This window comes from Erythrolamprus reginae, chromosome 3 (assembly GCF_031021105.1).
Source record: "Erythrolamprus reginae isolate rEryReg1 chromosome 3, rEryReg1.hap1, whole genome shotgun sequence".
Lineage (NCBI taxonomy): Eukaryota > Metazoa > Chordata > Lepidosauria > Squamata > Dipsadidae > Erythrolamprus > Erythrolamprus reginae.
In genome coordinates this window covers 3604570-3619644 of record NC_091952.1, presented here as the reverse complement: position 1 = coordinate 3619644, position 15075 = coordinate 3604570, and the positions used below count along the sequence as shown (strand labels likewise).

At 46.6% G+C, this 15075-nt stretch overlaps 1 protein-coding gene across 2 annotated transcripts in view; it reads right to left on the bottom strand.

Moving 5' to 3' along the window:
• BCL2L1 (BCL2 like 1) overlaps nt 1–12509 on the bottom strand; it is a 67224-nt gene extending 54715 nt beyond the window's left edge. The window contains exons 1-2 of one of the 2 annotated variants that reach the window (XM_070744360.1): nt 12240–12509; nt 1372–2052 (exon numbers count right to left, since the gene is read on the bottom strand). In XM_070744360.1, the coding sequence (XP_070600461.1) occupies nt 1372–1929 (558 nt within the window). In that variant the 5' untranslated portion in view covers nt 1930–2052; nt 12240–12509. Of the gene's footprint in view, nt 1–1371; nt 2053–7632; nt 7719–12239 lie in introns of those variants that run through there. The other variant, XM_070744361.1, reaches the window with a different exon arrangement.
• Between the last annotated feature and the right edge of the window lie 2566 nt (nt 12510–15075).

Below are 15075 nucleotides of genomic sequence, written 5' to 3'. Positions count from 1 at the left end.
GGGCCTTGATAATGCTACTTGGTTGGGTCATGAAGCAATCAAGCTTAGTGAGCACCGAAGACCCTACAGTTGTCTTCTTCCTCCTCCTCCTCTCTGCACTCTCCACTCCCTCCTCGCACTGATGATGTTCCCTAGTTAGGTAATAAAAGGTCTGTGAGAAATCCACCAAGCTCAGAGAACACTGGGTTGACATCTTCATTGAGCTGTCCACCAAAACCCAAAGATCCCTTTCTTGGGTTGTCTCAGAAAACCTGGTCCCCATCAGTTAGTCGGTATTATTATTATTATTATTATTATTAATAATAATAATAATAATAAATAAATTTGTATGCTGCCCTTCTCCAAAGACTCGGAGCGGCTCACAACATGCAATATACAAAGTACAAATCCAATATTAAAAACAGTATTTAAAACCCTTATAATAAAAAAAACCAATCATAGAACCCACATAAACCATACATAAATCATAATAGCTGAGGGGTATATTAATTTCCCCATGCCTGGCGATATAGGTGGGTTTTCAGGAGCTTACGAAAGGCAAGGAGGGTTGGGGCAGTCCTGATCTCCGGGGGGGAGTTGGTTCCAGAGGGCCGGGGCCACCACAGAGAAGGCTCTTCCCCTGGCTCCCGCCAGACGGCATTGCTTCGTCGACGGGACCCGGAGAAGGCCGACTCTGTGGGACCTTATTGGCCGCTGGGATTCGTGCCAATTTGATAATTGGGGTTCTATGCCCTGATATACATAACTTTGCACTTGTTTAGGTTAAAAGTCGAGGGCTATCTGTATAGCACGGCCCATTTTGCCCCCTCTTGCCTGCCTTCTGCTGCACGAATCCCAGCGACCAGTTAGGTCCCACAGAGTGGGTCTTCTCCGGGTCCCGTCAACTAAACAATGCCGCTTGGCGGGACCCAGGGGAAGAGCCTTCTCTGTGGCGGCCCCGGCCCTCTGGAACCAACTCCCTCCCCCCGGAGATTAGAACTGCCCCCAGCCTCCTTGCCTTTCGTAAGCTACTTAAAACCCACCTCTGCCGCCAGGCATGGGGGAACTGAGATACTCTTTCCCCCTAGGCCTTTACAATTCTATGCATGGTATGTCTGTATGTCTGTTTGGTTTTTTATATTAATGGGTTTTTAATCGTTTTTAGTATTGGATTATTTTGTATTATTTTATTTATTTATTTATTTATTATTTGGATTTGTATGCCGCCCCTCTCCGAAAACTCGGGGCGGATAATAATATACTGTTTTATTATTGTTGTTAGCCGCCCCGAGTCACCGGAGAGGGGCGGCATACAAATCCAATAAATCAAATCAAATCAAATCTTCCCCCCCACCCCCCAAATCCCCCTCCTGGCCCTTTGCCGGAGCTTACCCAGCCTCCATTGTCTTGGATCCAGGGGTCGAGGCGTTCGGTCAGGTAGGTGGCCATCCAGGTAGCGATCCTCTCCACCAATCTGCGCATTTCCTTGTCGACGCTCTCCACGCAGAGCGCCCCTCCGAAGGAGAAAAAGGCCACAATCCTGCCCCAGTTCACCCCGTCCCGGAAAAGTTCGTTCACCACCTGCTCGAAGCTCTGGTAAGCCGTGCCGGGCGTGATGTGGAGCTGAGAAGTCAGGTCGCTAAAAGCCCGCCGGTAGCGCAGTTCGAACTCGTCCCCGGCTTCCCGCAGCGTCTGCCTCACCTCCGACCGCGGGCGGCTGTCCAGCTCTTCCAGGAGATTCGGGTGGCCCGCCGCTCCGTTGACCACGGGGCCGGGGCTGGGGTGCCAAGTGGGGCTCCCGCCGTTCAGGACGCCCCCGGCCATCTCGCCCGACAGCTCCATCCGGTTCTCGCCGTCGTCGGCCTCCTCCACCTCGCGCCAGCTGTGGCCCCTCTGCGCCAGCTTGTAAGAGATAAAGTCCACCACCAGGGACCGGTTGCCGCTCGACATCTTCACGCCTCTCCCAGCCTCAGTGAGTCCATGGTCTGCCACACCGGCCGTCCTGCTTACCGTCGGAGGACCAGGCCCCGTCCTTCCCTTTCGGGCACAGCCATCCCAGCCCCGGAAACTTTGCTGGGGGGGGGGGGGAGTGAAGAGAAGCAAAAAAGCAGAGGGGGAGGGGAAGGAGGGGGAAAGTGAGTAGGGGTGCATGATTTTAAAATTTGAAGTTTTAGACTTTTTTTAAAAAAAATAAAGTTTATTCATTTTTCAAAAAAACAAAAACAAAATGATAACAAAGTAGTTCTGCATTGGTACATTCTTGCACGTTGTTGGACTTTTTTAAATATTGGGCTTTTTCATTGGTTTTAATGATTGATTGATTGATTGATTGATTGATTGGATTTACTGTATATGTTGCTCCTCTCTGAGGACTCAGGGCGGCTTACAACTTATAAAAGGAAACAATGAAATACAATGGCTAAATCCAATTAATTAAAACTACCATATTTTTCAGAGTATAAGACCCATCTTTTTCCTCCCTAAAAGAGGCTGATAATTTGGGTCCGTCTTATACTATGAATGTAGCCTTTTCCCTCCAGTCCTAACTAGCTGCTAACAGTCTTCCCAGCTCTTACCTTGCAGGCTCTTTCATTGTTTCTCTCTACGAAGAATGTTTTCCAAGCCCTGAGTCTTTGCAGGGTTTTTTTTTCATTGCTCTAGATGGATCTTGAGGTCTTTTTCTGCCGTCAGTCATCTATATTTCTATGTTTCTCTATTTGCTAATGATGTTCCCAGCTCTTACCGGCTTGCAAGCCCTTTCACTGTTACTCTCTGCAAAAAAGAATCTTTTCCAAGCCCTAAGTCTTTGCAGGGTTTTTTCCATTGCTCTATTTGCTCCGAATGTTTTTTTCCAGGTGCTAATGATGTTCCTAGCTCTTAGGGGCTTGCAAGCTCTTTCATTGTTACTCTCTCCGAATAAAGTTTTTATTAAAGCCCTTAATAGGAGATAAAACAATGTGCTGAAGCTGACCAGACTAAGGACGCTGGTCAGATGAATACCTGGTAAGCAGATTCTTTACCCTATTTTCCTCCCCAAAAACTAAGGTGCGTCTTATACTCCGAAAAATACGGGAGATAAATTGATCTAAAATCCCCAATTATGTTAAACATCAATCTACCCATTCAGACATAGACCATACATTCATTGGCCAGGGCGAGGGGGGGGGCAATATCTAATCGCCCCATGCCTGGCAACATAAGTCTTCGGAGAGGGGTGGCATACAAATCTAATAAATAATAATAATAATAATAATAATAATAATAATAATAATAATAATAATAAATGAATCTTAAGACTCTTACGAAAGGCAAGGAGGGTGGGGGCAAGGCAAATCTCTGGGGGGAGCTGATTCCAGAGGGCCAGGGCCTCCACAGAGAAGGCCCCGCCAAGTGACATTGTCTAGTTCAGTGTTTCCCAACCTTGACAACTTGAAGATATCTGGACTTCAACTCCCAGAAGTCCCCAGCCAGCATTCGCTGGCTGGGGAATTCTGGGAGTTGAAGTCCAAATATGTTCAAGTTGCCAAGGTTGGGAAACACTGCACTAGACTCTAACCCCCTGGCCGACGAGTGTATTGAGAGTAAGTTGATTGAATGGGAATGACTTTTTTTTTAATGGTTTGGGGGTTTTTTTAGATTATAAATTTAAATTAATGGGATTTAGGGCGTTATATTTTGTTCCATTATATAATAATAATAATAATAATAATAATAATAATAATAACAACAACAACAACAACAAGAACAACAACAAGAGAGTTGGAAGGGACATTGGAGGTCTCCTAGTCCAACCTAGCTGTGACTATTTTAATGACAAGGGTTTTTAATTATTATTATTATTTATTAGATTTGTATGCCGCTCCTCTCCGTAGACTCGGGGCGGCTCACAGCAATAATACAAACAGTGTACAATAACAAATCTAATATTTAAAAATATCTAAAAACCCATTATTTAAGAAAGACATACACACAAGCATACCATACGTAAACTATATAGGCCTGGGGGAGATGTCTCAATTGCCCCATGCCTGACGGCAGAGGTGGGTTTTAAGTATTGGATTTATACAGCCGCTTGCTGTGAGCCGCTCCGAGTCTTTGGAGAGGGGCGGCATACAAGTCTAATTTATTATTATTATTATTATTATTATTATTATTATTATTATTATTATTATTATTACTACTACTACTACTACTACTACTACTACTACTACTACTAACCTGCTGTTTAGGCAGGAAACCCTACACTGCTTCAGACATATGGTTATCCAACATCATCTTAAAAACTTCCAGTGTTGGAACATTCACAACATCTGGAGGCAAGCTGTTCCACTGGTTACTTGATCTAAGGGTCAGGAAATTTTTCCTTAGTTCTGAGTTGCTTCTCCCCTTGTTTAGTTTCCACCCATTGCTTCTTGTTCTACCCTCAGGTGCTTTGGAGAGTAGCTTGACTCCCTCTTCTTTGTGGCAACCCCTGAGATCTTGGAAGGCTGCTATCATGTCTCCCCTGGTCCTTCTTCTCATTCAACTAGCCATGCCCAGTTCCTGCAACTGTTCTTATGTTTTAGCCTCCAGTCCCCTAATCCTCTTTGTTGCTCTTCTCTGCACCCTTTCTAGAGTCTCAACATCCTTTTTGCATCGTGGCGATCAAACCTGGATGCCGTATTCCACGTGTGGCCTTACTGAGGCCTTATAAAGTGATATTAACCCTTCATGTGATCTTCATTCTCTCCCTCTGTTATCTTAGTTGCTCTTCTCTGCACTCTTTCCAGCATCTTATGCTCTTAGGTTCATACATTGTATTAACAGGATGCAATAGTACCAAGCCGTACTCCTTAGTTCTAAGTTGCTTCACTCCTTGTTTAGTTTCCACCCATTGCTTCTTGTTCTACCTCAGGTGCTTTAGAGAAAAGTCTGACTCCCTCTTCTTTGTGGCAACCCCTGAGATATTGGAAGGCTGCTATCCTGTCTCCCCTGGTCCTTCTTTCCATCAAACCAGCCCTGCCCAGTTCCTGCAACTGTTCCTCACATGTTTTAGCCTCCATATGTTGTAAGCTGCCTCGCAGAGGGACGGCATAAAAGTCCAATAAATAAATAAATTACTTAAAAAAGGACCAGCTGCAGAGCTCAGTGCCCTCCGGGAGAAGCACAACAGCAACGGGGAAGGATGGGGAAGACTTAGCTGCCACCCCCCACCCCCCCATAGCTCATGCATTTGCAAGCGGCAATCCTTGCTCCCGCTTCTTGTCGGTCCTATGTAGCCCCCCCCCCCAAAAAAAAAACCCCAACCCATCCCCGGCTACTGATTCCATCCCGGAGGGTCCCTAATGGGAACCAGATCCTCTAGAAGCCCCCACCCCCAAATCTCCGACCCACCTCCTGCAGCCCAACCAGCTGCGACCGGCTTGCGATGGTGCAGGGGGAGAAGCCCAGGAGGGTTCCCTTTTGCCACTTTGATGGAGTGCTGCGGGTCTGCTGCAGCAGTAAAGCATGAAGACCCCTCCCCCTTTCACGCCCCCTGCCTCTCAGCCTCTCCCCCCCCCACCCTCCCTTCTCTCAGCCTCCCTCCTCCCTCCCTGGGATCAAAGCACTTCCTGGTTCTTTTGAGAGGAGCTGGGCTAGCTGGCTTTTTATTAAAGAGACAAGAGCCCTGACCAGGGGATTCCGGCCACCAAGCAGGGCTGAACTGTGACCCAGAGGTGGAGGGGCAGCATGGACACGCCAGGAGAGATTTCCAAAAGTCGGGAAGGCGGATCAACGGCGGGTTTCCAGGGCTGGGGAAGCCAAATTGATCGGAATAAAGCTGGAAGGGACCTTTGGGGGTCTTGTAGTCCAGCCCCCCGCACAGGCAGGAGACCCTCTACCATTTCAGACAAATTTTATTTATTGATTGATTGATTTTGTCCATTGCACAATGAGAGTTATATTGGGTATACATATAGTAAATGTATAATGAAGGTTATAGAACAGTGTTTCCCAACCTTGGCAACTTGAAGGTATTTGGACTTCAACTCCCAGAATGCTGGCTGGGGAATTCTGGGAGTTGAAGTCCAGATATCTTCAAGTTGCCAAGGTTGGGAAACCCTGTTATAGAGAATATGCTCATAGTAAAGTATATCTAAGAAAGAAGAGAAGAGATAGGAATAAAATATATCAGTGAAAGAATAGAATAAATATAGGAAAGAAGAATGGTATAGGAGATATAGGAGAGCAATAGGACAGGTTGTCCTATTGTCTTCTTTAAAAAAACCTCCAGTGATCCAACACCCACAACTTCTAGAGGCAAGTAGTCCCACTGATTAATTGTCCTCACTGTCGGGGGAAAAAAATTCTCAACTTTGATTCCAGGTTGTTTCTCTCCTGGATTAGTTTCTGTCCACCCTTTCTAATCTCGCCTTCTTCTGGGGCTTTGGGAAATGAGTCAAAACACCCATCAGTTGCTGGGAAGGCCTCCCGGGCCTAAATCCGCTCGGTTGCAAGGCTGCAAGATTCCCGAGGCGGCTTCGAGCTTGGATTCCCCACTTCCCAGCCTCCTCGCCCATTCCCACGGGGTGCTGCGTGGCAACCCCCGAAAGCAAAACTTTGGTGGGGAGTTAAATATGGGGAGAGGGAGAGGGAGAGGGAGAAAAAGAGAGACAGTCAGAGAGGGAAGAGAAGAGAGAAAGACAGAGAGACAGAAAGGCAGAGAGAAAGAGCAAGACAGAGAGAGAAGAGAGACACAGAGAGAAAGACAGAAAGAGAAAGACAAGAGACAGAGAGACAGAACGAAAGGCAGAGAGAGAGAGGAGAGGGAGAGAAAGAAAGACAAGAGACACACAGAGAAAGACACAGAGACAGAAGGAGAGAGAAGAGAGACAGAGAGAAAGAGCAAGACAGAGAGAAGGAGAAAGAGAGAAGAGAAAGAGAGAGGAGAGGGAGAGAAAGAAAAAGAGAGAAAAAGAAAGACAGTGAGAAGAGAGAATGACAGAGGAGAGGGAAAGAAAGACACACAGACAGAAAGAGAGGAGAGACACACAGAGAAAGAGAGAGAGAAAGAGACAGAGAGACACACAGATGGAGAAAGGCGGAGAGACAGAGAGAGGAGAGACAGAGAAAGAAAGGGAGAAAGAGAGAGGAGAGGGAGAGAAAGACACACAGAAAGACAGAGAGGAGAGAGAGAGACACACAGAGAGAGAAGAGAGAGAGACAGAGAGATAGAGAGGAGAGACACAGAGAGAAAGACAGAGACAGAAAGGCAGAGAAAGAGAGAGGAGAGGGAGAGAAAGAGAGAAACACACACAGAAAGACAGAAAGAGAAAGTCAGAAAGAGAGAGGGAGAGACACACACAGAGAGACAGAGAGAGAGAGAGAGAATGTTGGGGTGGAGGGCGGCCACCCTCGGAGCCCTGATCCTTGCCTTCACCACCATGGCAATGAGTCACCCGATGAGAGACACATTCCAAGAAGCGCCCAAGCAAGAAGAGGCAACGCATGGAGCTCCCAGCCCAGGCACCAACCTCCAGCCGGGAATGGCGAGGGAGGGGAAAAAAAAACCCCGCACCAGCGGTGCCCCCAGCTACCCTTAAGTCCTGGCTTCCTGGTTTTTGACAAACCCCCCTCCAGGACTCCCCAATGGTTTGGCCCGGCATGCTTCAAGGGGGCTCGCTGGGTACTCACCACCCTGGAAAGGGAGCACTTGGCTTCAGACAGAAGGGGGGGGGGGGGAGATCTCAGCGCAGCCCGGAGCGAATGTGAGAATGTGGAGGAGGCAGGCCAAGCGTTCCAGGCACTGGCTGACCCTCCTTGTCATCCATTTCCCCGCCCACCCAGGGAGTCCCGCCCCTCCCGGCGCAACAAACCACCCCAATCCCCACCCGGGTGTTTGCAAATGTCAAGGCTGGGATGAGCGCCCCCCCCCGGCGGAGCTCACTCCTCTTTCGCAAAAGTTTGGGGGGGGGCTCATTTGCAACAGCAACAACAAGAACAAGATGTGGAGAGACTTTGGAAATAAGAATTGCAGAGAAGAGCAGCTGGGATGACTAAAGCAGTGTTTCCCAGCCTTGGCCACTTGAAGATATCTGGACTTCAACTCCCAGAATTCCCCAGCCAGCTTTTGCTGGCTGGGGAATTCTAGGAGTTGAAGTCCAAATATATTCAAGTGGCCAAGGCTGGGAAACACTGGATTAAAGGACCGGAGACTGAAACGGTTGCAGGAGGAAAAAAGGATTGGTGGGGGGACATGATAGTGGGATTCCTTTGAGAGGCTGGTGTAAAGGGAGGAGGGGGGTGTCCACCTGTTCTCCAAAGCCCCTGAAGGCAGGACAAGAAGGGTGAAAACCCATCCAGGAGAGAAGCAACCTGGAACCAAGGAGGAATTTCCGGACAGGGAGAGCATTCAACCAGCGGAACTGCTTGCCACTAGAAGTTGTGGGTGCTCCAACACTGGAAGTTTTTCAGAAGACATTGGAGACCCCCTACCATGGAATGGAATAAGGTCTCCTGCTTGAGTAGGGGGCTGGATTAGATGACGTTTCTCCCTTGTGTTCTGCATTCTATTGGACTCTATTCTATTGTATTCTATTCTCTACTCTATTCTACTCTATACTCAATTCTATAGTTTATTTTCTATTCTATTCCATATTCTTTTCTACTCTCTATTCTCTTCTTTTATATTATTTTATATTCTATGCTATATTCTATTCTAGTCTATTCTATACTCTATTCCATATTCTATTTGATATTCTATTCTACTCTATACTATATTATATATGATATTCTATTCTCTATTCAATATTCTATTTTACATTCTATTCCATTCTACTCTCTATTCTCTTCTATCATCTTCTCTTTTATCATCTATTCTATATTTTCTATTCTATTCAATTCTCTCCATTCTGTTCTCTTCAATATTCCGTATTCTCTCCTCTGTTCTGTGCTATATCGTATGCTATATTCTATATATTCTATATACTAAAACCCAGGCTTCATGCTCTGAGGAATCCAGAGCATGATACTAGTCTTTCCAGACTGAAGAATGACAATGCAATTCTATATTCTATTCTATTCTACTCTGTACTCTACTCTATTCTATTCTACATTCTATTGTATTGCATTGCATTCTAATCAGAGCCGTATTCTATTCTATTCTATTTCTCTATTCCTACATTCTAGTCTACATTCTATTCTATTTTATTCTATATTCTATTCAATATTCTATTCCTCTATTTTTTCTTTAAAAAAATCATTGTTCGTTTTTTCTTTTTTTAATAATCAATAAAAATTAATTTATATATATAAAAAATCATTAGTTGCTTTTTCAAAAACAAAAAAGCAAAATCCCCCCCCCCCCCCCCCACACACACTTTTGATACAACTATGACCTGAGGATCTTCACAAAACGTTCTCCCGGAATTGTAAAACACTCGTAAAGTTGCCATAGTGGCACAACCTTGCAACAAACTATGCAATATCCGTGTGTGATTTATTCATTAACCACAACCTTATTCATTCATGAGAGGGTGTGTGCGTGCATGCACATAGGGTTCAATTAAAAAAAAACCAACAACTTAGAAACATAGGAGACTGACGGCAGAAAAAGACCTCCTGGTCCATCTAGTCTGCCCTTATACTATTTCCTGTATTTTATCTTACAATGGATCTATGTTTATCCCAGGCATGTTTAAATTCAGTTACTGTGGATTTACCAACCACGTCTGCTGGAAGTTTGTTCCAAGCATCTACTACTCTTTCAGTGAAATAATATTTTCTCACGTTGCTTTTGATCTTTCCCCCAACTAACTTCAGATTGTGTCCCCTTGTTCTTGTGTTCACTTTCCTATTAAAAACACTTCCCTCCTGAACCATCTTTAACCCTTTAACATATTTAAATGTTTCGATCATGTCCCCCCTTTTCCTTCTGTCCTCCAGACTATACAGATTGAGTTCATGAAGTCTTTCCTGATACGTTTTGTGCTTAAGACCTTCCACCATAACAACTAATGCTGTTTTGTTGCTTTGAGTATATTAACAACAGCATAACAAAAGTGTCCTTTGGAGTGTTGGCATATCACAAAGTCCTCTATAATGTGGACAATTATAAAGATATATGTATAATAAAAAATAAACACTGGAGACCGAATGCAACTCCCTGGAGCAGCCCAGTGTCAAAAGGAGCATTTTTCAAGAGGCAACTGAACTTTTTGGGCTTCCTTTGAAGATACCTGGTCATTGAAGTGACTTTGCAAAAGGAGGATCACATGACCTTGGGAACACTGCCCACGTTATATGAATCAGTGGACAATCACCTGAACTTTGACCACAATTTTGCGGGTGTGAAAAACGGGTCATAAGGCATATGGGGTGGCGCAATGGTTAAAAGTGCAGCAATGCAGGCAACTTCAGCTAACTGCTAGCTGTAGTTCAGCGGTTCAAATCTCACCACCGGCTCAAGGGTGATTCAGCCTTCCGTCCTTCCGAGGTGGGTCAAATGAGGACCCAGATTATTGGTGGGGGGCAATATGCTGAGTCTGTAAAGTGCTTAGAGAGGGCTGTGAAAGCATTTTGAAGCAGTATATGTCTAAGGCAAGGGTCCCAAAACATGGCCACTTTAAGAGTTGTGGACTTCAACTCCCAGAATTCAAAGCTGGCTGGAGAATTCTGGGAATTGAAGTCCACAACTCTTAAAGTGGCCAAGTTTGGAGACCTCTGGTCTAAGGGCTACGGCTATTCCTTCCTTCTTTCCTTGGTGGGTCAAATGAGGACCCAGATTGTTGGGGCCCAGAAACTGATTCTGTAAGCTGCTTAGAGAGGGCTGTAAAGGCACCATGAAGCAGTATATAAGTCTAAGGGCTATTGCCCTTCCTTCCTTCCTCCCTCCCTCCCTTGGTGGGTCAAATGAGGACCCAGATTGTTGGGGCAAAAATGCTAACTCTCTAAACTGCTTAGAGAGGGCTGTAAAAGCACTAGGAAGGGGTATATAAGTCTAAACGCTAATGCTATTCGCATTGATTGATTGATTGAATAGGGGGTTAGACTAGAAGACCTCTAAGGTCCCTTCCAGCTCTATTCTACAGCCGGGGTTGGTCCAATGGTTAGAGTGCAGCACTGCAGGCTCCTTCAGCTACCTGCTAGCTGTAAATCTCAAAGTTGACTCAGCCTTCCATCCTTCCGAGGTGGGTGAAATGAGGACTCAGATTGTTGAGGGCAATATATGCTGTTTTTGTAAACCCCTTAGAGAGGGCTGGGGAAGCACTGTGCAGCGGTATATGAGTGTAAGTGCTATTGCTATAAATGCTATATTTTTGAGTGGCATTGTCACTTGGAATGGTCATTAAACGGACAGTCGCTAAGCAGAGAAACACCGGTATTTTCCTTCTTCCCAATTTCAGCCAGCCCACTCCCCTCTTACCTTTTCAGGCACCCACCCACGCAGATCTCTGTTGCCCATCAAGAACGCCCCCCACCCCCAAATGAGGCCAGGACAGCATTTCCTTAACAGGGCATTTGAGGGAGGGTCTTCCAGAGAAGGGGGAAAAAAACCCAGGAAGGGCAGTGGCAGCTTTTCCAGGATGGGGCATCCAGGGTCTTGGGCACCCTGTCCCATGCTTTCCAGCAGGCTGTGGCTTATGGGAGTTGTAGTCCAAGGAAATCTAGAGATTGTGGACAAAAAGGATGGGGGAGGGACCTCTTGGGGGGGCGTGTTAGCAAAGCCCCCCCCCCCCATAAGGTTGTGCCTTGCTGGAATCCGCTTTGGCAAATCACGATTGTTGTGATCTTGGTTCCTAAACCTGATCCCAGCAATCATGGGTTGCCAAAGCGGATTCCAATAAGGCACATTCTTATGGGGGGGAGGCTTGATAATTTCTCCCCCCCCCCAAAAAAGAGGCTGGCTGGGAGGGACCTTTGTTTCCCAAGCCCCCCCCCCCCCCGTCCTTTTTGTCCACAATCTCTAGACACCTTGGACTACAACTCGCATAAGCCACAGCCTGCTGGGAAGCATGGGTCAGGGTGCCAAAGATCCCCACTCCCAAAAGTCGCCCCATCCTGGAAAAGCTGCCCCGCCCCCGTACCCCCCCCCCCCCCCACAGAGCCGCCCTTCCAACTACACTACCTCCCCCTCCCCTTTCTCCATTCATTTTCAATATTCAAATAGAGCGAAACCACGCCCCGCTTTCTCCACCGCATAGCCAATCACAGCGAGGAGGAGGCGAAAAGGGGAGGGCGGACCGCGCGGTTGCTTTCATTGGCCGGCGTTCGCGTCAATCAATTCCAATCTCCGCCCTTACCTTGAATAATGCCGAAAGACGCCACGCCCCCCCGGCCCCCGCTTCTCTTTACCGGCCTCGTTTGCCGGCTACCCTCGTGAGGGGAACCGGTCGGTTCGAATCGCTAGAACGAGCCACCGAAGGCGGGGTCGGTGGTTGACGGCTTGGCTTTTCTTCCCCCGCGCACTGAAGCGGCAGTTTCCCCCCGGCGGGTGCTGACTCGTTCTGACCGGCCGGGCGAAGGAAGAATGCGCATGCTCCACAACCGCGCCTTTCGAGCCGGCCGGGCGCATGCGCGGTTCGGAGGCAATGCGCAGGCGAATAACGTAAAGCGGATGGGGCGGAGTTGTTGCGCTAATGGATATCAACGCGCTTGCCCAGTCGAGCCGGCTGCCCAGAGAAAGGTTGGGGCGCCCTCTGTCGGCTCAAGGCCTTCAATACTAGCGTTTAAATTTTAAAATTTTATTTCATTTTATCTGGCTTGGGTAGAATAATTTTTTTCTATAATTTCAACCTATAAATTTTGTCTGGGTTCCCCCCCCTCCATAAATGGTATCTCCCTCCCCCCCAAATCACAAGGAATTTAGGGACACTTTTCTCCAATAAATTTTGATAGAATAAATTCAATTAAAAGACAAAAGCTGTCTGAAGCTGGGAATGGCTTTTCTAGCAATGAGAAGGAGGGGTGACATGAGAGCAGTCTTCAAATATCTGAGAGGCTGCCACAGAGTGGAAGAAGGGGGTCAGGCTGTTTTCCAAAGCACCAGAAGGCCAGACCAGGAATGATGGATGGAAACTGAACAAGGAGAGATTCAACCTGGAAATAAAGAGGAATTTTCGGACAGGGAGAACAATCAACCGAAAGAACAGAAGTTGTATTGTATTGTATTTGAATTTATTGTATTCATATGCCGCTCATTCCAAAGCAGACTCAGAGTGGCTAAATAGTGGGATAAATACAATAGTACAAAAATACAATCAAGATACATAATAAAATCAGTAATATAATAAAACAAAAAAATAATATCCTAAAAAGAACCATACACACACAGGAGTCAGTGTAAGCCCAGGCCTGCCAAAAAAGCCAGGTCTTAACTGCTTTCTGGAAGACCGGTAGGAAGGAAATAGTGTGGATCTCGGGGGGCAGTTGATTCCACCAGGTCGGAGCCGCCACAGAGAAGGCTCTTCCCCTGGGTCCCGCCAGATGGCATTGTTTAGTTGATGGGACCCAGAGAAGGCCAACTCTGTGGGACCTAACCGGCTGCTGGGATTCGTGCGGCAGAAGGCGGTCTCGCAGATATCCTGGTCCTGTGCCATGAAGGGCTTGTGACCGGAAACTGATTGGCAACCAATGCAGATTGCAGAGTGAATTTTGTGGACCCCCCTGTTGTATTCTTTTTGTGCTGGCTCTTTGACTTTTCCATTCAGTATGTTATCTGCTTCTAATAGGCATTTGCAGGTATTTGTAACTGGCGTCCTTTGTTAATGCTTCCATTATGTTTCCATTTCCCAGTTCTATTCCTTCTACTTTTTTCATATTTCCTCACTGCATAGATAATACAGGAGTCCCTCGCTATATCGCGCTTCACCCACCACGGCTTCACTTCATCGCAGGTTTTGAAGTCAGCGTTGGCACAGATAGGGCGCTTAGAAGTTTGGAAGGGCAGGACAAGCCAACCAGCCCATGGCTGGGCGAATGATGAGCGGGGCGGGGACTGAGCTCCGGCGGAGGCCCGTCCCCTCGTTCAACCCGCCTCACCAGTGCCGAGAAGGCAGTCTTTGGAGGCGCGCTTAGTGGTTGGCGGCGGCGGCGGTGTGCTTGGGGTTGTAGAAAGAGCTGGGAAGGAGGAGAAATTCCCCATCGCGGATTTCACCTATCGCGGCCGGGTCTGGAACGTAACACCAGCGATAGGTGAGGGACTACTGTATAACACATTTTTCAAGTCCAAAGTTCATTTTAATGTTGTTATTTCATTCACAAAAAACCCCCAATAATACAGGGATTGATATACTGGATTTCGTATCACAATATCCCAAGTCGAACACTTCCCAAACGTCTAGGACTGTGCAATGTATTTTTGTACGATGTGCGCAGATCAAAATACAGTGGCCTTTTGCAACTGACAGATCGTGATTTTTATCAATGTTTATTGTTTTCAAGTGCCGGCTGAGGTCTTTTGGCACAGCACCCAGTGTGTCGATTAGAAACATAGAAACATAGATTACCACTGGGACCACCTGTACTGGTTTATGCCAGAGTCATTGAAGTTTGATTTTAAAATCCTGACATCGGCTAAGTTTTTCTTGTTGATTTTCATCAATTGGATTGACACCTGGTATGGCGACATCAATGGTCCACTCGTGAGGTCCGGTGTATTGTGTTCCAAAACCTTGTCAGCTTGAATTCGAAGGTCCCAAAGTATTTTGGCATGCTTGTTTTCAACTACTTTCTCAGGTTTATGATCCCATCATTTCTTTAGTAAGTGGTAGTTGTGGCACAGGTTCCAACGGAGCATCTGGGCCACGTAGTTGTGCCTCTGTTTGTAGTCCGTCTGTGTGATTTTCTTGCAGCCGCTGAGGATTTGTGATCAATTGTTTCATCAGCTTCCTTGCAAAGTCTGCATTTTGGGTGATCAGCTGATTTTTTGACTTTGGGCCTTGATTGTATTTGTTCTGGTTGCTTGCTGCTGGACTGCAAGATTCAAACCTTCCGTCTCCTTCTTCAGTGTTCCGTTACGGAGCCATAACCAGGTTTTCTCCTTATCAACTTTTCCTTCAATCATGTCGAGGAACTGTCCATGCAAAGCTTTTATTACTATTATTATGTCAATGCAACACAGCAAACAAGATCACTATG